The following is a 26378-nucleotide window of genomic DNA, read 5'->3' as shown; positions in this document are numbered from 1 at the left end:
GAACAATTCTCTATTTAAAAAAGGAGTATTTTTTTTCATTTTACTTTCTGTCTATTAAATATCAAAATAAAGAAATTATCCTTTAAAATCTATATTGAATTTTACATTTTAATAGAATTCTTGAGAACTCTTTACTTTTCTGAAACAACTAAAAGCAGAAATTTGGGAACATTTTGCAACCATTTGCAACTTAATTCCGAATATTCGACAAAACTCAACTAAAAGGTAAGTCATTTGTTTTCCCGGTTCATCGAGATTGAATTGAAAACACCACCAAAAGCTGCTTATACCCAAAAGTCTGTGTGCTTTATCCTCACTGCATATACATAGCAAAAGAAGGAATGCCGAAAAGCACAATTTGAGGATGCAACAAGAATGGGGGGAGTGAAGTAATCTTTCAATTTCAGTTAGATTCGGGTGCTAAAGCGAATATATAGGAAAACTTTATACATACAGCTTCTCAATGGTTCACCGCTCAGTGAAATGGAGTTATCCTTGCAGTTATCCTTTAGCGATAAATCTATTGAAAATTTCAGAGGGAATTGGATCACATGCCGGTGTACGGAGTGCGCATAAAAATTTCAATTTATCCCTTCAGTGACGTGTCACTCTTTTGCATTCTTTCACCTCCCGCACAGGCAAACGACACTTGAATTCCATTCCCACCCTTTGAATTGCACTGCACACCCCCTTCGCATGACATTCACCCTGTGGCAAATGTGGGTGGCTCTTGACACTTTTGCATTTCACGCTCACTCCCCTATTCCTCGCCGTCCCCCCCGTTATACCCTTTGGGGTCTACTAAAGCGATTAAGGGTAAGAACTCTGTGAGATTTAGTCACACTCCGTCGATTGACCTGCAGAACGATTAATAATGTATATGTGCTGCTGGTGAATAAATGCTGAGACTGAGGAAGCATTTCAGTAATGCAGCGAAACTACAAACCAAAATTAATGATGCGATATCCTCTACAAGAGATTATGCGCTCTCTCTCTCTCTCTGTACTGGGGGTACAATCTCAAACCATTAAAGTTTTAAGTGCGAATGTGAGTTATGTGGTCTGAGATATCCGAATGTAATTAAATATAAATACACCACCAGGACTAAATATAAATTTAGTTGCTTCTACGACAGTTGAATCATTTAACTTTTGCTATTTAACATTAAATAGTTTAGTTCCGGAAAAAAGTTTATGGGTCTTTATTGGAAGATTAAAAAGACATTTGCTAGCATTTCATAGGAGAATTCTCATTTTTTTATTCAATTTATTTATTTTGTGGATATTGGCCGTTGAGGGTAGTTTATTTACTAAAACCTTAGAGTATCGAAATAGAGCTAAATAAATTCGCTAAAAAAATCAAACATCCTTTTAGCAGAACTGCACAAAACAAATAAAATTTATTTTATTTTCATTTAATATATTTATTTAACAACCCAACGATACAACCCCTAAATGTATTAGCTATTTGCAATTCAATCTTATTCAATTTTTCGGTACTATCGCTGTGAGCCATTTAGCGTTTATATCATACAGAATGGATGAGATAGAAAAATGCAAAAATGAAAGTTAAGTGAATGGAACTGGAAATGATGCACTAAATGCAAAAATCACAGCCATCACATGCACTGCAAGCACCAATTCTGGGCAAGTCGTAAAATGATGAATTGGTGTCATTCTGTGGGGAATTATATGACCCCCAAACCACCCATAGAGAGCGTACAAGTCATGCGAGATTGAAGATATGAATCCATTTTTGGACACACAAACAACCCCATTTGCCGTTCATAATAAAAATATTGCATAGTCATTTTATAGCATAAATCTCTTGCACATGGTCTTTGGGTTTTCCTTTCTTTTTGGTAGAAGAAGCAACGTGAAGAATGAGGGGGAAAACAATTTGCAGTTTGTTGAAAATTCTTTTAAAGGGTGCTAAATTCCTTGGGTTGTTCTATAGTGGAACTGAATAAACCCAGAAAATTCTGGCATGTGATTTTTTTAAGGACTCTGTAAAGTTAAAGGATTAACATCTCTATTTGAATTTTTTTGGTTAGAATTTTTTTTACCAAAAAATGTTTTTTTTTGTTTATAAAAATTAATTTTCTTTGGCTCTAATAAAATACATAAATATGAAAATTTTCTTGGTTTTCCTTTTATGGCTTCATGAGCCTTTTTCATACCGATTATGTAAGTATCACCCAATAATCAGTAAAATGCCTAAAAATGAATAATCTCCTTTCTCAAGAAGAATCTTCAGATATATAAATTAAAATTCAACCATCATCAAGTCTTGATGTAAAATTTATCTCCAGATTTTTTACGACCATATTGCGGCAAATAAAAATCTTTTATCTCTCTACTTATTGCAATTTGTAAGTCTCCTTTTTTTTTGATAATAATAAAAAAGTATATAAAAAAGATAAAAAGAATTCTCGTGCCAAATTAGTACATTAAGATGAATTTAATGGATTATTTTTAACTTTTAATACAGCTCATCTGATGAATGATAAACCCTCTTTTGCTCTACCCAAAAAGTATTTTGCTGCTGTTTTTCCGAATGCAGTAAATTCTTCGTGTGGCAACAGCTGACTGCGAAGAAATTTATCGGTCTTTTGACTCTGCGGAGAAGATTCTTTTTTTTTTTAGAATTTTTCTAAATGATGTATTTTGGCGCCATTCACATGATAATTGTGTTAGAATTTTTTTTTAATATTCAACGCATATTTCTAACGATATTTCTGTCAGTCTCGCAGGAGGATTTATGTTAATTGCTAAAACCGTATATCCCGATAGTTCCGGAGCGTACTGGATACGGTGAGAGGTGTCCATCAAATTCTAAATTAGTACACACACGTGTGAAATACAATCTCTGAATACAAATGCCCGGTGGTGGGGAAATAAAGTTATGCAAATGTCCTATGTGAACGTCATAGTGAAATATCTCACAGAAAATTTCCACTTATGCAGAATTCATCACTTTTTAGTTGACGAGAGCGACGTGGAGGCATTGCCAAATCCAACCAGAAGACATATCAGAGAAATTTATTATTTGAAGTGGAAATGCATATATTTGATGTTTTCCCATTCATCTGCAATATTGTTTGCAAATGATATTATTTTATGAGGCTTTCCTCGTGTTTTTCCACTATTTTATTATTCTCATAAAATGTTTGTTTTTTCCGTCTTTGCCTTCTTTTGTATTTAAACAGAAATATTCTAATTTTAGATAAAGATGTTTTTTTGAAAGTTTTATGAAAAAATGAAGAGTTTTGAGATGGTTTATGGCTTATGCCGGGTTTATTGCTGCTTGAATTGAAGATAGTTACTGTATAATAAAAACTGAACTGCAGGAAAACTTAGGCAAGAGCAATTTTCCATGAATTTTAGAGAATTTCCTCAAAATTATTCTTTTTTTTTTCTTTTATTCGAATAATAATATAAATTATATATTTCTGGTAAAAGCTCTAAAAGCTCTGAAAGCAAATTCTTCACATACCCAACAAAAAAAACTCTTAAGCACACAAAGAGAACACAAAAATTGACAGAAAGGTTTATTAGAAAGTTAACCAACATAGCAAGGAGAGATAGTGACTGTTTATTTTTGCCATTTTCCTTCGTCCTCTTTTTTCCGGGAACATTTTACCCTTAAAAACAATGGTAACTGACAAATGTACATCCATTCTGTGAGCAAAAATTACTATGCAAATCCCATATATAAGAGGCGTATTATATACCACAAAAATATCCTTTTCATTCTCAATGCGAAAGCAAAATTCTCCTAAACCGTATAACCCACACTTTTGGTGTATTTTTTTCATTGTAAATTGAAACACTGCATTCAATTTATTTTCCCCGCTCAGTCGGAGAGATTTTGGGAGGTAGTCGAATTTTAATGGAAAGTCTGACACACTTTTAAAATTTTTCCATAAATCTTCCTTCCCCCCCGTACGCAATGGTGGAAAAGCTCTTAAGTCAATACAATAAGGATGTGGAGTGTTCCCTTGCTGCCTATTTTAGGGGTCCTTTTCTCCCAGCGTGCCCCACACTGTGTGTTGCTTCAAATAAAACATATTTCTCATTCTTTTGCACGTGACAATAATACAGTGTTGAGTATGTAAATAAATTTCTCGGGTCATGTTGCTCCCAGAGGGGGTATCTAAATAAGCTTTTTCTACGCTGTTCTCATGGATGCGGGAAAATATACAATAAAGGCTTTTTTTGTATTTCGCGTGGTTTCTGCACGTTATGCGGATGATAACTTGAAAAGATATAAAATGAATCTTTCCAAGAAAAAAAAATCAATAAGTTTTTTGTCTCTTCTTGGCCCGTTTGCTTGAAATAATTGAGATTGTGGAAAAATAGAAGAATCTGAATAAACAAGGAAGAACAAACGAGTCCTCTAAGTTTTCTCAGGGGAGGGGAGTGGAGTAAAGAAAATGAATTTTTCATTGTTCAATAATTAGGGGGCTAAATGCTTGAATTTTTGAATTACAGTGAGATTGTTAGAAAATATTTTAATAAAAAATTGGAAAGAATATTTTATTCATTATAAATTATCTAAAATGCTAAGGCTATTGATTAACGACCTACTATTCACGCTGAGAGAAAATACATAAGGTCTTGTTTTATGACAAATTCCGTGAAGGATCTTTCAGCGTTTTCCGAGAAATTTAATTCATAACAAGATGATCAAGACTCATGCAATGAATTAACTTTCCTGCCGGGAAACTTCTCAAAAATGATTAAATGATTTATTTGAATATCATCCCCCAAAATAATCCTTCGCAATACAAATCTCAAAATAAATCCCCATAAAAGACTTAATTAGGGAATAATATACAAGTAAGGGATGGTACTACATACAAAAACGAACCATGAAGCTGTCCTTTCCAAACAAAATATCATTAGGATGTACTTGAGAAGACGAAGAAAAAAATGCTTCTTTGTAGCAAATATTTGCTTTATGTGTTTCCCAAAAAGAAATTAGGGGGTGGGAGATTTTCAAGGGAAAAGAGTGCTTAAATATGTACCATAAATTGGGAAAAGAAGTTGATATATTTTTTTCATGAATTTCATTTGGTTTTTGACGACATTTCACGCATTTTGGGTGAGTTTTCATTCACACAGAATACTCAAATTCTTTGTTTGGCCATAGCGACATGAAGTGAAAATATTATGTATAGCTTCATTATATATACAAATTTATATATGTTGCGAATAAGAAAAATTTTGGATTTAGCGGGGAAAAAATGCAAACAATTTTTTGTCCCACAAATTACCATTTCGTGCGAATTTGATGGGAATTTTGGGTCAATGAGCTTTACTTTTTGGTACGTACACGAGGAGGGATATATCGTTTAATAATTCACACCATTCACACACATTTTACCATTTGTGACAGCTCTAATTGCCACCAATAAACTGGCCAATTTACAGCAGATTTTTGTATGTTTTTTCCACTTCCTCCCGCACAAAACTCCTTCTAATGTTTATTTCACCTCCCCCTTCCTCACCGCAAATTTGATGTTCTACCAAAACATTTTTGTAAGCATGGCAGGGGAAATGTACATAAATCAATTTGGAAGGCATCCAATAAAAATATTTTTTTTAATTCAAACCCATTTCGCCACCAACATCTGTTGCCCATCCAAAGCCCGTCTCACTCGTGTCGTTTGGGATAAGAAAATTTGCCAAAAAGAAAAAAAAAACTTTATGGCAATACCCCACTATTTTGTGGCTTGGGTGGCGATATATAAGAAAATTACATGAGAAAAGTTGAGAGCGCACTGTTTGAGCCTATTTTCCGTTATAGAATAAATCATTAAGTACACGTGCGGCACACGGATTTTTCCAAGATTTTTTCCTCCCCCATCGTACCCATTCGTATTGATGGCACGTTTTCGTGACAATTTTCCAGGGGTCTGTGTGCAATTTAATCTGCTACCTACCACCCCGCAGAATGAAAAGCGATTACGTCTAGTGCAGGAAATACCTGTGCGAGTTGGGGATAATTTACTGGGTATCCGTGCATTTCTTGCCATTCCGCCAAAAAAAAGAAGGATATATAAATTCACCTTAAACACTATCTACAGCACAAGTGCAGCAGTTTATGTTTGAATTGAGAAAATGTCTGCTTCAGGAATTTTTTGATTTTTGCTTTTCCCGTAAAATTGGTACTTGCTTTTCGTTAATTTAGATTTTCAATCACGATTTTTATTTCAAATTGATTTCTCTGCAGATTTTGGTGAAATCGTGCTTGGTAAAAAAAATGGAATATAGGGAAAGATATTCTAATATGAGAAATTCTGATAAAAATTTAATAAAAATCATTTCTTGAACCGTTTTTGATTACATCTTAAGATCAATGTATTAAAATATTAAATTCAATTTTAGAATCAATGCAAATTCAGATCTAGATGGTCTATAAGTGCTTTGAAAAAATATCACTTAACCGATTTTACTATTTCAGATTAAGATGCATCTTTGAAAAACTGATCTAACCTGTCAAATTCGATTAACTCTGTTAACACAAAGTCTTATCAAAAAATATGTTTATGATATTTTTTAAACTTTGATTTTTTTGTTAATTTTTCTATTTTTGTTAATTTTTGTAAAACTTTTTGATTGTAGTGTACCTTCCATTTGAGTATTCGTAATGCACATAAATTGCTTCAATTTATCCTCATTTTGCTGCACATCTAATCTATGCAAGTACATACATAGTTGTAGAAATTGTAGAAAATTATTGATGACACACCCAACACTCCAATTACCCACAGAGATGCTCCATTTACGCGCGTGTTTACAGACTTTACAAATGTAATATGCCGACCAGACACCATTTGTATGGCACATAAAGTGAATCTCTCTGTGCACAAAGAGTAGGGGAGGTTTGAAATAAAATAAATTCACAGGAATCACAACACCAGGCAAATGAATATTGTGACTTGTGAAGCCAATAAAGCAGTCATGTTAGTGCGATGCGATTTATTGTGGGGACCGCGTGTGATTTTCACAGAGTAGAAGACTCATACGTGGGGCACGCACTTCGCATTTGCTTTGACATTGATGTATTTTCCAAGTGGGCGCCATGGAGTGATTTTCCCTCACGTTGCGATGGCACGAGAAATTGGAGTAAATGTGACGAATTCGGTTTGGGCAGAGAACGGTTGGTGCGGAAATGCCACCAAATTGTAATCAATGTGGAAGATGATTTGCCCTTTTGCCAACTTTCCCACACATCAATGAACTGAATATTGAATTTTCTATTTGTGGGAAAACTTTGCAAATTGCCATTTTAGCGCCCCTACATTAGTTAACACATGAGGATATCATGTCCTGTGGCCTCTATTAATTCAATTTTATAGCCATGGGAGAGCAGGAGTAAACACACTAATTATAAAATGTTTAGCTTCTCATTTAGAGGGTGTTGAAGTTGCGGTCAAAATATTTGCAAAAGTTTTTCCTCATCATGTTATGATACAGCGATGCTTATGATGTTAAGAAAATTATATACACCCACTATAATTTTATTACATATTCCTTAGTTCCTCCCAGGCAAATATAAACAAATTTATTTTAGTTAAAGAGAAATTCTGCGAGATGTAGTTTTTGTGGAGTTTTCACTTTTCAGTGAGTTAAAACTGAAATCAGTAAACTTTTTAAACAATTACCAAACTTTATAATGCTTAAATTATCTGTGTAATGCGTGTAACGTATTTGGAATAATATTTTAATAATAAAACCAGTAATAGAGGAGAATGGGTCAAATTGTATGAAACAATTCTAACAAACCTCCCCTAAACGTTTCTTTCAGTTCAAGGATTTTGCAAAGCTTACTCTTTATGCTTTGAAAAGCTTTTTAAACTTTTTGTTATTCGGATAATTTTAAACTGATCTGTTTTCAAAATTCAAACCACAACGGAAATACTGAGTAGCCCAAAATTTTTAAAACTTTTCCAGAAATTTAAAAAAATATATTTTTTTAAGAAACTGATTTAACAAAAAATCAAAAAATATTTTCATACCTGTGTAGGAATTCCCTTGAGCCGGATAGCTTCCATGGCGCATTGTGTCGGTGTGATGCGGCGCTGAATTAGCACGACGATTGTGCGTGGGTGTCGCAATGGTGGCAAAGCGACAACGTGAGCAACCACCAATGCTCAGTGGATGTGGCCTAGTGGCAGGTGGTGGTGGTGCCGGTGGTGGTGATGCAGACATTGCAGGTGACACACAGCCAGCCGAGACGCCCAGCATCTCCGGTTGCTGGGTCAGCCCGTGCGTCTGGTTGTGCGTGGCGTGACAAGTGGCAGGTGCACCCGATTCCGCTGGCCAGTGATGTTGACAGCACGCCGCTGGGGCAATGCGGTAGTTCCAGCAAGGCTGCTGAGGGCAGTGTTGGTGGTGGGACTGGAGGGATCTACAGGAGCAACTGTAACGTCACGGGATCACATGGCCTGCGTTGGCGTCGTATATACCGCCGGCGAGGGAGTGAAAGGGACGCTCGGTGGTGTGCTGGCAATCACCGGTGGGCAGGTTCACGCATGACCTGGCACCCGAGAGGGTTGATGTCAGCAGCGGCGGACGGCGCGGTGCCGCACGTCCAGCCGCAAGGAAGGGGGCACGTGGGAGTGTGGAGAACGGATGTTGCTGGAGGTAACTACTGAGGCCACGGTCGCATGTGCAATACATCTTAGTCTTAACTGCTCTCACTCACCGAAATCGCACTCCTCACACTCTTTGCCGAATCACAGGACATACCACAGTTCATGTCTACTGGTTATTAGGATCTACCACCGAAAGGAATAACATCTGCGCTGCTTGAGTTTGTGTCTCACAGCATCAGTTCTGATATGTTGTCGTTGCTGAAAAGAAATTAGTTATGAATATGATGAATGTTTTCTCAATAACGTGCATAAATTTTATTATTGAGTGTAGAATATTTTGAGGAGAAAAGAAAAATATTTTGTGCTTTTTTATGATCATAGTTGGGTTCATCAAAACTCCCATTTGCCAGCCCTTCATTACATTGGTTTCGCAAAAGAACTTGTTGTGCAATTCACTTGTTATTATAGCGCCACACAGGGTGTAGTGTAGAGGGTGTGAGGACCTCTGAATGGGATAACTCTGTCGGATAGTTTGAGTTGGAGAAAAAAATTGCCAGCTTGTCATATTTTCATGAGAAGTCTTTTGAGAACCATTGTATTCTATCTATATTATGTATATGTTGTTCATGTGAATAACTTGGAGGCGATCCAGAGAGCAACTTTGTGCTGAAATCATCACTTTGAGGCCGCTGGGCGACACTTTGAGACTTTTACTCACTTGACAGGTTTTACTATATATGTATATATACATCACACCCACACCCTCAACATTTCCCTCATCATCAACCCACCCCAGCACGAGGGAAAACAATGCTTTTCCACCCTTATCGCACACAAACCTCTTTCGTTCACGTCTAGCGAGGGATACGTAAAGAAAAAAAAAAGCCGCAAATTGACACAATTTCCACGATATTTTCCTCCATGACAATTTTATCATTTTCACACCCAGTGCCATAGACAATGGCTCAAAGTTTCGTGTGCCACACCACATCAACTTTAAAGTCAATTTAATATTAAACATTTTCTTATTTGGGACCCATTTGATTTTACGATACGCGCAGTTTTTTTTTAGCAGCACAACAGTTCCCTTCTTTTGAATTTCGTCCCCATCTACCCCCTGTTGAAAGCACTTTCCATTGTTCTTGGAAGTTTTACGGGGGCAGGAGATGAGTGGAAAATAGTACCCTCTCCATTCCATTCACATCCAACAGACAATGCGGTGTGAGAGATTGCGCGGTGAAAATGAAAATTTCGAACAGGTGTGATATGAGGGTTTGTTTTTCACCATTTCCCGTGTCTCCACTCCGCAGGTTAATTCAGCGCGCCCGATATATTTAAAATTGATGTCATCAAATGAAAGAAAATACACCCTCAAGCTTCCTCTAGGCCCCTTTTACCCACCCCTCAGAGTTACACCCACATCTCGCAACATTCTACCGCGAGACGCATTGCTAAGTGAGGCTTATGTCGGGGATTATATTTGTTGGGTGCTTTTGCAAGAAAGTTGGCGCCAATTGTGCTTCATGATAAACAATTCTTTTTCCACCACTACCACCCTCCTAATCAGAATCTCGCGAGCTTCAAGCGGTGGATCACGTGGAAAAGTTCAATAAAGTACGGCGGAAGTTTATCTTGATTATTGAGTGGAGCTGCTCAAGATAGATTTCAAGAGTATTTTCAAGTTTTCTCAACAAGTTCTATATTATATATCTTATGCAATATGTATACCAAATTGTATATAGCTCTAGGGATGTTTTTCTGCTGTAAAAGCTCTCTCTCTAGTTTGAATTATATATAGTAAAGCTTCAATTTTAACAAACCAGAAATAGGTTTTTTTTTTACTTTGTTTGCAGTAAATAAACAGAAATATTTAATATTTGTCTAGGATTTGACCAAATATTGAGCTCATCATTGTACCAGTTGGTAAACATAATTTATGGTTTGGTTGTACAATGTAGTAGATACGTGGATTTACTATTAAACCCATGAATTTGACAAAGGAACTTAAAAATATTAAATCTCAAAATATTACCAAAATTTATTTTATGGTTAATAATCATTAATCAATAGTTATGGTATAATTTAGCAATAATTGAGCACTAATTGCTACCTATTTCAAACAAATAATTTCTTGAAAATATCACCAAATCTGAATATTTAAATAATTTTACAGATATCTGCATAAATTAGAAGATTTTTTTTCTCAATGGCCCGAGGAATATTCTAAAAATTATAATTGATTGATTGCAATTTTATTCCCCGATTATAATTTAAAATTAAAGTTGTCTTTACAGCGAAAAGAACGAAAAGAATAGAAAATGTACGGGTAAGCTGACCAAGCTTACGAGAGCTGTGTTTCTTTCAGTGTACCAATTTTGTGAGAGCAAACTAGAACGCGAATTTGTTTAAATACATGCAAAATCGGGAAAAGTTGAAAAGTCATCCCCCAATAAATCTTTAAAACGCCATATCTCGGGAACGGCTCCATAGATTTTCGAGTTTGAGCTATCGTTGGAAAGGTCTTAACCTCAACTATAATATATTAAAATATGAAGTAAATCGATAATGGCATTTTCGAAATATTCGAGTTCGAAATTTTCTTAAATTTTGATTTTGACTTTAGCGCCTCTCGCGGTCATTTCTCGAACTTGCAATGTTCTAGACATTTGTAGGGCTTCACGAAACCTTTCATTTGCACTTGAGTTGATCAAAATCCGACTTGTAGAACCCGAGATATGACATGCCAACTTTGGAAGGCTATATCTCGAGAACGGCGACATAGATTTTCTTCATTTTTGGCATGGAGCTAGATAATATGGTCAGCTATAACATATCAAAAAATGAAGCAAATCGATAATGGCGTTTTCGAGATATTCATCGAAAAGTAATCGAAAATTTTGTTTTTGATTTTTGGCCTCCTAGCGGTCACTTTTGAAACTTCGTATGTTTTAGAGAGTTGTAGGGTTTGTTGAGAGCTTTCATTTGAGCCCGGGTTGATCAAAATCGGTCAAGCCGTTTTCGAGTTATGGTCGATTTTCGATGAAAAATTGTGAAAATTGTGTGAAGGTCTTGATGGCCCCTACAACATATCAAAATTTCAGACCTCTAGCTATAATAGGGGCTGAGATATAGCGAAAACAAAATTTTGAGGTTATTCAAAATGGCGGACTCGGGGGTGGGGGGTAAAATTTGATGTCATAATCGGATGTCTTCCGGTCGATATTTAAACTTTGCCGTTTACCGCAAGTCTCTATCTATTACCGTTCTCTTGTAATTTAAGTTTATAATCCGGACGGCCGGACAGACGGCCGGATGGACGGCCGGCCGGACAAAAAAAAATTTTGGCGCATACGTTTTTTGGAATGTGGGGACCCTAATTCGTGCTCATCCCAAGTTTGAGCCCGATCTGACGACTTTCGATTTTGCTCGGTACACAAAAGCTGAGTCTGAAAGAAACACAGCTAAAATGCACTTCAAGTTACATAAAATTAAAGAGAAAAAAAAGGAAAGTGAAGAGATATTAATTTCCTAATGAAAATTCTCTTTATGTGGGAATTTGGGTGTGGGTGTAGTGCAATGTGAGACGCAAAGAAATGGGTTAAATCCACCATCATCCAATGAGTTGTGAATGTTCTGAATTGCTAAAGACAAATGAAATGAAAAAGCGTCATGCAGACCACCTCGTACCAAATAAATCTTCATCCAATTTCATTATATGAGTATCTCCCCATGACTCTCCCTCCTGCCCATCGCCCAGGAGCCTCCTCGCCTTGTGTGCTGCACACACACCTAAGTCCACCAGACCCATGAGAAAAGCTCGAGACAAGTGTGTGCGTTCATTCATGACTACAATGGAGCATAATAAGCCGGCTAAAGTGTTGCAATCCAGCTCAATGGGATTGTTCTCCACTAATCCAATTACGGATTCCAATCTCTCGGGGAGCACTCTTCAAAATATCTATCGGAGAGAATTTCTCGATGCTCTCCCCCTTCAATGTACAAACTATAGTCACATACCAAGTCTTGTACGATGATGTAATCGTACGCTTGTTCAAACCAAATCTCTCTTTGCTTTATTTTCCTAATTTATGGTAACAGAGAAAGGTTCACCTCTTCAGGTGCTGCTACCCTACCAAGGGGTATACATTGAAACAAAGAGTTGCTACGGAGGAGGGAGGTTGATGAACGAAAAATGAGACTATCGTTGAAATATTAATTTACCCCTGAAGAAGCAAGAAAACATCACTCAATCGTCAGAAATTTCACATAGAATCCCTTTGACTGTTTGGTTTACAGTGGGACCCCAGTACAACGACCACTCGGATGTACTCTTCGCACTCATTATTTTCAATGCGCGAGAGTAGTATAACCAAGTGATCGTTGTACTGGGGTCCCACTGTATATGTTTATTTGTCTGTTTAGTTCTCTTTATAAATTTGATCTAAATATCATGGGTAGCACAGTGGAGAAGCAACAAGAAGCCATTGAGATGAATTCAAAATTAATTTTACTGCCCAAAGGGCAAATAGCTGACCCAATAAAGAGAGTTGCAAAATATATTAAATTGTTCTTGATTAATATTGAATATTGAATATTTGGTCAATAACTGCCATATAAGAAGGACCTCGATGCAAATTGGAGCTTTTTGTCGAGATAGAAAAATAGTTTGATAGAAAATTCTAAAGCAAGAATTTTTTATTCAGAATTTTATTAAACAAGCAAAAGGCAATAACACAAAGTAGCCACTAATAAAATCGAATTGAACAAAATTCGTAATAGTTTGAGTATTCAAAATGTCTTTTAAAATATTCCTAACGACCTTCGTGAATATCTTAAGGAATATTTTGAAAATCTTCAAAATCCTCGTGATAAATTAATTAAAAAACTTTTATTGAGAATCACTAATTAATACATTACTCATTAAAAGTGAAAGCTCTAATTAAGTTACATATAAAAATCAGTTAATTGAATTTACTGCACAGAAGTCTTGTTCATTAAATTAAACATCATAAAATAAAATAAAACTTTAAATAAAATTGCCCTTTTTAATAAAATTAAAAAGGGAACGAATAATTATCACGTGCTATTAATACTAATTGGAGTTGTTAAATTTCAAAAGTTTGGCTTTTATTGTTATTTTTGAATGAATTAAAAGTATTTTAATTGCTTATACTTCATTTTCAATTAATTAAAAATAATATACCTGTATTGTCTCATAAAATGTGTTTAAATTTTCAATGAGCATTAAAAAAATGAAACTTATCCTGCTGCAATAAAAGTTAAATTCAATTTAACAACTCATCGAGGAAATTCCGAATCGGAAACTTTTCAATGTTGTATCGAAAAAGTTTTCTACAAAAAGCCATACATATATAAATTATGTATGAATGATTAGAGAAGCTCTTGTTAAATTTTCTGCCTTTTCTAGACCAATACACAACGCGGTGAGTGTTCAATTTGCCTCTGCGGTGCCAATTTTGGACAATAAAATGTACAAATCTGAATAAAATATTCCATCACTTTTCCATGCCAGCCATTCTTGTTAAATACATTGCCCCCGTTTACCTCCCAGTACCTGTAAAATGTTGTATAAATTAAGTCAGTGGAGGAATCACCGCAGTCATGCATTATTCACACTCTCAATTTCTCAAATTCACACAATTCTCAACTTTAAGCATGGAACTTCTCTCTCAGGTCCAAAAAAAGACGATGAAGAGCATCATTGATTTCTTCACCACAAAGATTTGTGCCAACAATGCTCAATATTGGTGTGATAATGAAGTTTCGCAAGAGAGTGATTTCACATGAGGGCATCCCTTAAATATTCACCCTAAAATTTATGTAATTCCCACGCAGGAAATTTCATCTATGTGTGCCTGGAAATCACGTTCAGCTGCAAATTTTTTGTGAGTGAGTTTTCTTCCCGTTGATTTCTTCGCTGAATCACGTCTAAGAATTTCTTCATAGGGCTGAGCGGGGCAATTTGGGTTTGAAAATTCATTTTCAATTTAGAACTATTTAATCTATATCGAATAGTTTAAGAAATAAAATTATAATTAATTATTTAACAAGAAGGTAAAACTTCAAAATTCTTCAAAAAAAAAACAAGTATACGGAAAAGCCTGTAAAATCACATTTTTTTTCATTAAAATAGAAATTTTAACGCCTGAGAATGATTTTATCACCCCATTCTTCTTCTCTATGGAATAAAGCTAAAAAAAAATCTCCATAACTCTAAAATTGAAATAAAAATTCAAATTGATTCCTTTCTCATTTAGGCAGATATTCAAAATGGATATCACCGAAATATCTAAAGAATCTAGAAGAGAAAATTACAGAGATATAAATCTTTTCCATTTTTACAGCGCACTTCAACATTTTTTTCTCTCCCTGAATTGAGGAGTAAACTCCCTGAATTTTTCAATGAATCCTCGAAGCGCATAAAAATTCAATACAATGCTGGGTGAATTTTTTTTATCACTCAGCATGATTGACTTCTATTCTTTGTGTGAAATCTAATCACACATAGAATAGAGAGGGATGGTGGGTGAAAATGCGGTAAAATGGAAAATTGCTACGGGGCAGGGAGGGGAGTTCATTAGAATTTCTATACGGGAACCTATTCCCCATTTTGGATTTGATTTGGTTGTGACAGGGAAAAGCTTCCGAGGTGGAGGCATCTTCCACATCGTCTGCATCATTCAATTGTAATTAAGTTAATCGGCTGTTTTGACAAATTGATCTTGGAACTGTGGAGACTGATGAAGATGCGGAGTCATGATGACTCCATTAGTCAATTTTCTTTATACGCGAAAATGGGTGGGATTGTGTCAATTACACTGTCAAACGTATGTGTGCTTTTTGGAGTGATGTGTTGGCAGCATAAAAAGAGGATAATATTTGTTCATCTCCTTGCGCGATCCCTATTAATTAGTTGGTATACCACAATCGTGGCATACCAAGTATTGTAATCGTCGGAAAAACCGACCACCTCAGATCGGGCTCAAACTTGGTATGAGCACGTTTTAGACATCCCACATTACGAAAATGGTGGTGGAAAATTTTTGATCCGGCCGTCCTGCCGTCCTGCCGTCCTGCCGGCCTGCCGTCCGGGACTCTAAACTTTGCCTTATAGCTCGAGAACGGTAACAGATAGAGACTTCCGGTTTGAGGTTTTCTATAGAAATGTGGGTGTAAAATTTCATTTTTTCGCATTTTCAAAATCCAAGATGGCCGCCGTCCGCCATTTTGAAATACCGTCAACCACTTCCCTTATAGCTAGAGGTCTGAAATTTTAGTATGTTTTAGTGCTCAGTGAGACGTTTTCATCAACAATTCATACTTGACGATCGGTCAAGCGGTTTAGCAAATATGGCGGCCTAAAGCAAAAAGTGTTTTTTCGATATATCTCGAGAACGGCTTAACCGATTTTAACCATCTTGGTATCAAATGAAAGGTATTGCGAAGCCCTACAACTGTCTAGAACATTTCAAGTTCCAAAAACATCCGCAGGAGGCGCTAAATTCAAAAACAAAAATTGCCTTACTTTAAGGGGCAATATCTCCGAATCCCCATCATCGATTTCCTTGAATTTTTGATATGTTGTAGCAGGAGTAATAATCTTGCACCAGTCCAAAAATGAAGAAAATCTATGTCGCCGTTTAGAAGATATAGTCACTTGAAAAATTCTTGAATTTGAAAAGTTCTATGAGCCATATCTCCTGAACTGCTTGACCGATTTTGCTCATCTTAGTATCAAATTAAAGGTTTTGCAAAACTCTACAACTTTCTAGAACATCAGAAACCTCTAAAACCATTCCTTTAGGGCAAAAATTGCCAAAAACTGTTTTAGTAAAACAAAAATCCGCCATTTTGTGTTCTGGAGGTGACCTTGAAAATAATTGAGATATATATTAAATTAAAGCTTATTTCAATACCTTTCTAGAACTAGTCAAGAAATTTCTGAAGGTCTAATAGAACTTAAGATATAAGCATTTTAATCTGTCAAATTGCTAAATTTTACAAAAAATCGACTTTGACTACTAATACTACTCACAAATTAAATTACAACGCATAGACTGACCCATCCGCGTTGTGGTATACCAACTCTAATAACTGGACGCGTTATGATTGACTTTAATACTGTGGAGTAGATGCTGATTAAATATTAGGATTGTTACCTAAGGGAGACAAGCAGACAATTAAACATTTATGCTGTTAATGCATATTTACAACATATTATTCTGTTGCGAATATACAATTGAGAGACAGGGTTAATGTTTTAATGGAAAAGACGATGGAGAGGTGCTACACATCAGTACACAATCTATGATTCAAGTGTACAAACATAGCGACGCTGCTCTTTATATACATACATTAATTTTATAGAGTTTAAGGCTACAAAAAAGCTCTCTGAACAAAAAAAATCCAAAGAGAATATTTTCTTAATTTTCTCTCTTGAATATCAATAGCAATAAATCTCCGTGAAGTGTCTAAACTAATTAGCATCAAGTTCTATGAACTGCAATTTTCTCAAATTGATCTTAGAGGTAAACACGCGGTCTGAAAATATACCCGATTAGTGATATGAATATTGCTTAATTGATTCGTGATATTATATAGCATAAACTTGCGCGTTGATATCTGTATCACACACAGAATTAATTAGTTCTCGGTTAATATATTCTTTGCTTCAACATTTTCCTCGTGCACCCAACGACGAAGAAGAGGTGAAGAAAAAAGAGAATGCGGTGATGGCAAATCATGTGGGGTAAGCTGATATAGTTGCCACGATAATCACCAATAGCCTGAAGCAGGGATAAATGACGGTGTAAGTGGACATATCCAGGGAAGTGCCAATGAATAAAATAAATGCTATATATGTGTGTAATTATAAGCACCGTTGCCATAAAATTACTATGTATCTCTCCGGCTACTACACACGGGATGCTGAACTGCAGAGCATTCTCTACATCAGTGAGTATGGTGTCATTGTTCTATGAGAGATCTTTTTTACCACATGCTACATAGAACGTTGTAAAAGCTCTTTTTATGTTTGGATAATTAAAGGAAAGTGTTTGGCGAAAGTAAAAATAATCGTTGTAGAATATTCAGTAAAATGGGAGAACAGTCAATATTTTCTAAATACTTAAAAGTATTCGTGAATATTTTGAGAATATTTAATTTTTTTTAAAGAATATTTCAAATTGAATTTCATATTTTATGAAAAACATTCATAATATTTTTTTAAATAAATTATAAAACGTGTAAATGGATTTACATAATAAAGGGATTTGGGAAAAAAAATATGTCGCATCTAGAACAGCTTTATATAAAAAGACTTTGTACCAACTTTTGTTGCAATTGGATAAACGGTATAGAATTTTAACCCTTTAACGTTTTTTGGGTCATACCCTGACCCAAAACGAAAATGATTTTTTAGATATACTTCTAGTTAATATTTTTGGATGCTTTCTTCGCCAGTATAAAGCTAAAGGATCAACCTTTTAAGACATATTTTTTTGATTCGTCCAATTAATTCCTTTATAGTCGATTTTTTGCATCAAACTTGGGAAAAATTGGTCGATTTTCAGCACTTTGAAAATCGGTATTTTTTCCTATTTTATAGTTTTCCGATAGTCTAAATCGACTTTAATCTTATAAATAGACTAAATAACAAGAAAAAATTGCTTTATGGGAACCTTGAAAGTTGAACCAATTTTCCAAAAAGCTTTTCCAAACTTTTTGGGTCAGCATATGACCCAATGGACGGGAAGGGATACAAAACGCGGAATTTTTGACAACTCATTTCCCATACATAAACAGTGCGGTGAAGTGGCTAGATGAGCCACGATTTTCAGTGATTTGAGTGATTTCCTGGCCAGAATCTCTGGCCAGGATGTGTTCTGATGGAGGGATGGGTATCCTCCTTTAGTGTTGTGTTAAGTTTAATGCAATTTTGTGGTAAATAAGTGGTAAATTTAACGCAAAACCGTGGCAAGGTACGTGTTTTCAGTGTGGAGAAGCGGCTGGATGAGCCACGAATTTCGGTGATTTGAGCGATTTCCTGGCCAGAATCTCTAGCTGGGATGTGTTCTGATGGAGGAATGTGTATCCCCCTTTAGTGTTCCGTTAAGTTTTATCCAAATATGTGGCAAATAAGTGGTAAATTGACCGTAAAACTGTGGCAAGGTGCGTGTTTAGAGGAACCTTCACCTGGGATGACACTGAAAATCCTGACCAAACCACTTCTGGTCGGTCTGATTCTCATTGTAGTTCATCCCAGGGTGCTTCCGAGGCATCTTGGGGGTAACATTACCGGCCACGGACACAGAGTGCTTCTTAATTGTGAATATCAAAAATCCGTGTTTTGTATCCCTTGCGGTCCATTGGGTCATATGCTGACCCAAAGCTTTTCCGGAAAATCCGTAAGTTGGAAAATTTTTTTTTCGACTGAAATTCATATAATTAGGCCCAAAGAGTTGGAAAATAGCAAAATTTCCAAAATCGGCCCAGCAATTTAGGCGCGGACCTTAAAGGGTTAAAGTCGAAGATCGAACAATTACCAACAACTTGACCATCAAACAAGACCTTTTCTTTATTATACAGAAAATATTTGAAAAATTTTCATTTAATTTTTCCCATAAACATAAATAGAATAAATTTTGATAATTGCAATTGAATATTGTTTGAATTCAGTTTTTCTTTGAACTGCAAAAGCAATTTCGTTAAATTACCTACCTCCATAAAGAAATGCGTCTTTTTTTTTACTAAAACACTGCACTCCGTGTAGGATGAAAGAAGGAAACATAAAAGGTAACTCAATAAGAGCATAAAAAGACGCTACATTACATTTTTGCCACATATTGGAATTTCATATATTGCCTCAGAAGCTTTCAGAAGCTTTGCCCCACAAGAGTTATTTTCTTTTCTGAAAAAAGGAAGGAAAATACAGAAAATACCACAAATAATTCTATCTTCGTCTTTGTAAGACAAAAGTCAATTTCTTCATTCCTATAAATTGTGTTTGGATATTGTAGAGAAAAACAACCTAACCTGATGAAGAAACTAAAATGAAAGCTCATGTTGACCCATATTTACCCTTTTATTGAATTTGAAAGCTTTTGAACTTTCTCTGTATGCTCTATTTAATGTAAAAAAAATAACCCCCGTTTGGTTGCTCTATGTTACAATAAATTGACAGTAAGACAAGAAAAAAGAGTCAACAAAACATAGCCACAAAGTTGTAAAACTATTTTCCCAAGAGCTCAAAGAACAACCCCATTCGGGAAAATATTATATATACGTACCCGCCTTAAAGTCCATTTGAAATTCAACATGGAACTTTTGTAAGTTTTGAAGTTGAACAAAAACTTTCAAATCTCAAACAGCTTTTAGGCAAATGTTTCGCAGTGAATTGTAAAACATCGTTGTATAGTTTAATATTCTCATTAGCAAGAAATTGAGACAAGACCAACTAAAACTTAATTGTCCTAAGCCCTATCTCCACCCACACTCATTTATCATCTTTGACAAGAAAAGGATTATGTCGTATTATCTCAAATTAGAAATCATTTTCGAGGGATAGTATAATCATTTGAATGATAAAAGGGGAATGTTTTTGGGGGCAAATGTGAGTGATTTACAACCATGAGATGAGATTATTTAGCTTGTAAAGAAAAAAGCTTACATAATTGGCATGTTTTGAACATATATTGTAAGCTCAATGGGGTGTCTATTACGAAATTATTCCCAAGAAAGGGTTAATGTACTCTGATTGAATTAGTTTAGAACGATAGTTTTGACCCTGTTTTATGCTAAACTTTAATTTCCATAAAATCCATAAATGAAGCCAAAAATAAACTATTCTCTGCAACATAGCAGGTGGGGATGTTTCCACCTCTTTTTGACCCTTCATAAATTAATTTCAGAAACTAAATATAGTACACAATTAGCATAGAATATTTACAGAGAAGTGTTGAGATGTTTCTGAAAGGTGACACATTTAATTGCATTTGATTTGTAGTAAATTAAAAGTGGATTACAGGAGAAACTTGATTCCTCGGTACGATTGGTGTGTAAGAGGTGAAGGATGCATGAGATGCACAAACTCTCTCAAGAACACCGTCTGGTGTTTACTAATTTGATTTAGCGTATTGTTAAAGTGCTTATAAGAGGAGAGTCCCGAGTTTCGAAAGTTTAGCGCCTAAGTAAGACTCCCCCATTGCATCCCCCGGTGCAGATCTTACTTCAGCAAGGGTGGTAGGGTAGGTATATACATATGTACCTTCTGTATTCCCAGATAGAAGCCAAGTTGAAAATGATTCCATTTACCAGAAAGATGCTCTCACATAGAAGACAACGACAACACAGGAAAGCATTGCCATAACTTTTGCAATCAGGCAAAAGCAGCAAACACCACGATGTTCCTGTGTGTATGGCGCTACTGGGATGAGTAACGGCGGAGGCAAAGAGATAACATCTTGACACACAGAACTATCTATGGTGGTACTCACCTACCCTCTTGCCATGGCAATCTCTTAGCACAGTCAATAAAAGTGAATTAAAACAACACACAAGTAGATTCTCAAGTTATATGGAATCTAGCTGGGTTTGCCGCACAATAAGTCACATCAAATAGCATACACAGTCATGAGAAATTTCACTTAATATTACGAAAGAATTTTGTACAGTAACTTGTCTAAATTTTAGAGAAAATAACAAAATATTGGAATCATGTATATTTTATTTTAATAATTAATTTATTAAAGTGTAGACCAAATAAAATGACCTGAAAAAAAATGACAAAAAGTGTTTAAAAAGATCATAGTTTCTAATAATGTCGAAAAAAATGTCATCCATTACATGTGACCAAGAAATCTTTGAAATTTCTAGAATTTATACTGAAATTTTGACAATTTCAAGCATTTCTTGGTTGTGGAATACGACCCATTATTCGTATTTTCTTAAAATGTGTTTTTTTACGTTCAGCGGATTTTTTTCAATTTCTTGTGTTCGTGAAATTTGTTTTCTCATTTTTAAACCTTTTAGCAATATTTCTTTCGTTACTTATTACAGAAAAAAACGTTTTTTAGTTCCAATAATTTACAAATTTTTCACGTGAAATGAGTATTTTCACGTGAAATGAGTATTTTGAAAAATTAAATTTACAGTGTATAAAAATAAAACTATTTGTTCGCAATATCTCACATATGCCCCGTTAAGCAATATGACTTTGTATGTCGTCTAGATGTGAAGTGAAGAATCCCGAAAATGTAATTGCCAGTCTCGCCTCATTGCTGATTGGAAGTCAAATATTGACATCGACTTCTTTCTCCCTTCTCCCGGAGCGTGTGAAGGCGTAACTTTGGAAAAAGCACTGCTTTTATGCAGAAACATTTCACATAGAATATGTGAAGCACTTTCTGCCGACACAGTACATATTGATATGCTAGATACAGCTTCATTATGAGTAGATTTCAATTGTATGTATGTATACTATGTAAATATTTACGATGTGTTTATATTAGCTCAATACACGGAGTATGTTGCAATGCTTGTGCTTTGCAACTCGCATATACGCAATATATTAAAGGCGAAGGAGTAATTTTATTGCATATAAAAACGTGTGAAGAGATCTCTTTTTCGTTTTTTTTTCCTTTTTATCTCAACACGCATCACGACATCAAATTCAACATAAAGGAGCATACTTTTTGTTTCTTTAAATAAATCTCTGTGAGAATTATTACCCTGTCCGTATAGGGAAAATCCTTAAATGTAACTTTTTATGGGTTTATGTATTTAAAGAAAAAAAAAGTGCGAGATATTAATTAAATTCTCGTATTTTACTGATTGCACGACATTTCTCTTGCAGAACGATGTGTTATAGCACCCTTTATTTTATGGGTCTCATTAATTGGACGGGGTAATTATTAATTTGTACCAAGTCGTGACTAAACTTTGAAAAGAATTCAGAATTTTTCCCTAAAAATGCTTCAAGAGTTCTTCCAGCAATGAAGGCGAGAAAGGCGATTTTATTTTATTACAACATGTATGGTAGGTATACCAAATTGATTGATAAATTTCCCAAAGTTTCTCTTACAGAGAAACTACATAAGAATTTTTGCGGCAATGTCATAAATCAATTTAAACTCTAAAAATCTTTAGTTGAGAAACTCCACCAAAAGTTCCTTTAGCTTCGCGTGTCTGGTGGAGTTGGAGCGAATGGAAAAGACATAATCGACAATTTGCTACGAACGACTGTTCTGCGGAGATCTTGAACTCCATCTGGATTCGCGCCAGAGAGTGTGTGGAGAATGAGGTGGGAGGTACCCACCTATAAATTCACAAAACTATATCTCGCTTCATGGTTCATTCGCACGAAATGAGGGATATACATTAGTTTCTATGATGATCACACTTTAATGCTCTACCCCGCTTATGCGCACCATTGTTGCATGCTCCCCATCACTATGCTAAGGCCTATATCTCGGGGATAATGTTCCTTGGTGGAGCAACTATTATTTGCTAATATCTCGTGAGAACAATAAATCCAGGCAACAAATTGCGCGGCATTATCAGTAGTATCTTGCAAGTGTCACAGAACACGTTTCATATGGTGTTAACCCCAAGTACCAATTTCATTAATGCCAGCAGATAATGCGAGTGAGGCACAACATAATCTTCATTATTTTACGTTTACCTTATCCTATGCTGTCTAATGATATCTTTTGGATTTATATATTTTTTTTATTTAAAAGAGAATTTTTTAATTAGGAAATTTATTGATAATTAAGATTTATTAAGAAATTTTCTTAAAAAAATCTTTCTTGTTGCATCCTTCTTTTCTTTCGTGTCTTAAGCTTTTCGCGAAAGACATTAGATTACCCTTGTAAAAAAGCTGAGCACCGATGTAAGAGTCATATCCCACTTACCCCAATTCCTGACGTAATTACTTATTCTTTTTGACACGCTCTAAAAAGCTGCAGCTTCAATTTTAATCATGAGAAGGAATTTTCTTGCCCCGCTAAGGCTTTTACCTCAATTTCTTGCTCAAAATTCTAGCTCTTTAATATTTCTTCTTTAAACAAGAAAGATACTTCTTGTAGGATTATCTATTCGTATTTATTGACTAAATATCTAACAGTTGTGGGGGAATTAGAAGGAAACACAAGTAGATTGCTCTGTTAAAGTTGTAATTTATGGAAAAATATAATTTTCCTGTTTTTACACAATTCTTTGAAATACTCCGCACAAGGATAGTGGCAAATGCAATAAAGATTCAAATCTTTCTACCAGACAGACCGTGTAGAGTTTAACTCGTGGAAAAATCGTGTCTCTTGAGGAAACGACTCCCGTGTGTAATGCTCAATATTGGCAACTTTATTTCTTTCTATTCGTAATAATAAAATGTTGTGAGAGAGATGAAATCGATGTAATCATCAATAAATTGAACAAGTTTATTTAAGAAAATGGCACACGAAATTAATGGACTTCCCGGCCTCTTTAAACCTTTTTTTCTTCTCTTTCTTTTATTATTTTATGTCAAACTCAAAAGCTCTCGGGGGAAGCAATTGAAAACCTTTTAAGAAACACAGAGAATATAACATTCCTACCTTCCAGGTAAATACCTTGTTTGTATTTCTTTGAGTGTTCTCATCGCGATCATTTTCGTCTTAGAGGGGAAGTAAGACAAGTTGGGTTTGAGGCAGCAAAAAAGAACGATTATTGCAAAAAAAGAACATCTCTTCAGCGCAATTGAAATAGACAATAGTACAAGTTCTTTAGGCATTCGTTTTTTTTTTTTTGAATGGCAAATACTTGAGAATTCTTTGTCTCTTTTATGTGGTCTAAGAAAAGATTCCTTAAGCGATTACATTGCGTGAGAAGATCTCACTGAGAGAGTGAGAGAGCTCTTGATGGCACATATTGGCATCCAATTGAGGAAAGTACGATGAAGATGGTATTTTGAGTATTTGTTGATTAAATAATTACGTTCATAAAATTGCAAAAGATACAAAAAAAGAAATATTTAGGGGGCTATAGTGTAAATCTGACTCTCTGTTTATTAGTTGGTGTTCCACTTCGTGGCCAACACCAAGTATCTTTCTTTTTTGAATAAAAATTGAATTCTGAAATTCCCTTCAAAGGTTTTAAAGAAGATCAATGGAGAAGAATTTCCTTGCAAAAACGAGAAAATTGAATAAATTTTCAACGTTGAAAATCTTTATTAAAAGGGATCCTTAAAAGTTCTATTTAGGCCGTAACCATAGAACACATAGAAGAGAGTTAATAAATATTATTTTTTATTGGTAAACTGCGAGAGGAATTCTTCCTTGGGTAGTCTCTCTAAAATGAATATTTAAATTGGAAAATATGCTCCTTTATACATATTTGGAATATTTTCCTTCTATGCTTCATCTCGTTGGGTTTTTGTGAACCGCGATGAAAGTTGCTGATCTATAAAATTGAAATTCTAGAAGCTTGGTTTGCCTCGAACCCGGAGAAAATTCAATTCTACTTTTTTTAAGGGAAAATAAATGCCAAAAATTGGATTTGCTTTCTCATCTTTTCCTTCGCAGTAGCAATGAAATCTTCCTTATATCTCACCCAAATGTTTTTATTCTAATTGATATATACGAAATTCTCTGTGTGTCGATGAATGCAATTGATGCTGGCGAGAGATACCCCATCTGCTGAAATAAAATTTTATGTAAAATTTTATGAGTTGCTCCAGCACTGCTGCTGCGAGACATTTTCATTCCAAAAGAGACCTTTTATTCTTCTTTACTTCTTTACATCGCACGATGTTCCATCCTCGCAGTATGCTTGCAGGGCGAAGAGATTGGCAAAGAGATGAGCGACACCAGTGAGACTCAAACGGGGAGAAAAACACAACGCTGAAAGTGCCACCAAAAGCCATGACTCAAAAGTCATGATCTTTGACGAAGAAAAGACATCTCCAAATCGGTCACTTTTATTGCCCCGCTGGCGCTTAACACCACACCAAAATAATGACTAATTCCTTCGTTTTTTTTTATTATTTTCTTTTGACCCTCCCTTCTTGCAACTGTTTGTTTTATAGCTTTTAACATTTCGATTTTGCGGAATTCTTTTTCGAAGCGGAAACATACGAAGATACAATTTTGTGTCCACGCCTTGAAAAATTATCCAAGAGATGTGAAAATATTCCTCGGTGGACCATACTGAATAATTTCCCCTGCAATTTACTCCAATATACTCAATTCAATGTCCCATTTTTAAGGTAGTTTCGTACAAATATATAGCAGCAATAAAGAGATTCAGTGTGAAGAAATAATGTTGAGAAATGCATCCTGTTTTTGGGAAATAAACAGAATTTCATACAGACCAGTGATGGAAAAAATGGTCATTGCTAGGAATTTATTTTAAATTTAATTTATATTTTTTTTTCCTGATCACCATTTTCATTCCTCTAAAAACTGTGGAAAGATTCAAATTGAAATAGAATCATAAAGAATAAAAAAAAATCTTCAGACTTTTGTTTCTTTTCACAAGTTTTAGCTGAAAATGCGGTAAAGATTTGCTCAAAATTACAAATAATGACGTCAAATTGTGTTTCCTGTCTCTTTCAATGCAGAAACTTTCATGTAAATGCTTCATCGATGATTTAAAAAAAAAACACAAAATCCACAACATTAATTCGTTTTAAGGGAATTTATTTATTTATCGAATCCAACAAAAATTGTTTTTGCAAAATTTGTTCCATTATTTCTGCCACGTACCTGTACTTAAT

At 35.1% G+C, this 26378-nt stretch overlaps 2 protein-coding genes across 6 annotated transcripts in view; one reads left to right on the top strand and one right to left on the bottom strand.

The window, feature by feature from the left end:
* The window catches only part of LOC129790795 (glutaredoxin domain-containing cysteine-rich protein CG31559-like), a 383040-nt gene that overhangs the window by 35818 nt on the left and 320844 nt on the right, over nucleotides 1-26378 (top strand). The window lies entirely within an intron of this gene.
* Nucleotides 1-26378, bottom strand: part of LOC129790790 (monocarboxylate transporter 12) — a 79908-nt gene that overhangs the window by 47961 nt on the left and 5569 nt on the right. For 3 of the 4 annotated variants that reach the window (XM_055828514.1, XM_055828513.1, XM_055828515.1), the window contains one exon: nucleotides 8027-8863. In XM_055828514.1, the coding sequence (XP_055684489.1) occupies nucleotides 8027-8255 (229 nt within the window). In that variant the 5' untranslated portion in view covers nucleotides 8256-8863. Of the gene's footprint in view, nucleotides 1-8026; nucleotides 8864-21120; nucleotides 21190-26378 lie in introns of those variants that run through there. The other variant, XM_055828516.1, reaches the window with a different exon arrangement.

Source organism: Lutzomyia longipalpis, chromosome 2 (genome assembly GCF_024334085.1).
Source record: "Lutzomyia longipalpis isolate SR_M1_2022 chromosome 2, ASM2433408v1".
In the NCBI taxonomy this organism is placed as follows: domain Eukaryota; kingdom Metazoa; phylum Arthropoda; class Insecta; order Diptera; family Psychodidae; genus Lutzomyia; species Lutzomyia longipalpis.
The sequence above is the reverse complement of the archived record's forward strand: the minus strand, read 5'-3'. Positions and strand labels throughout refer to the sequence as shown.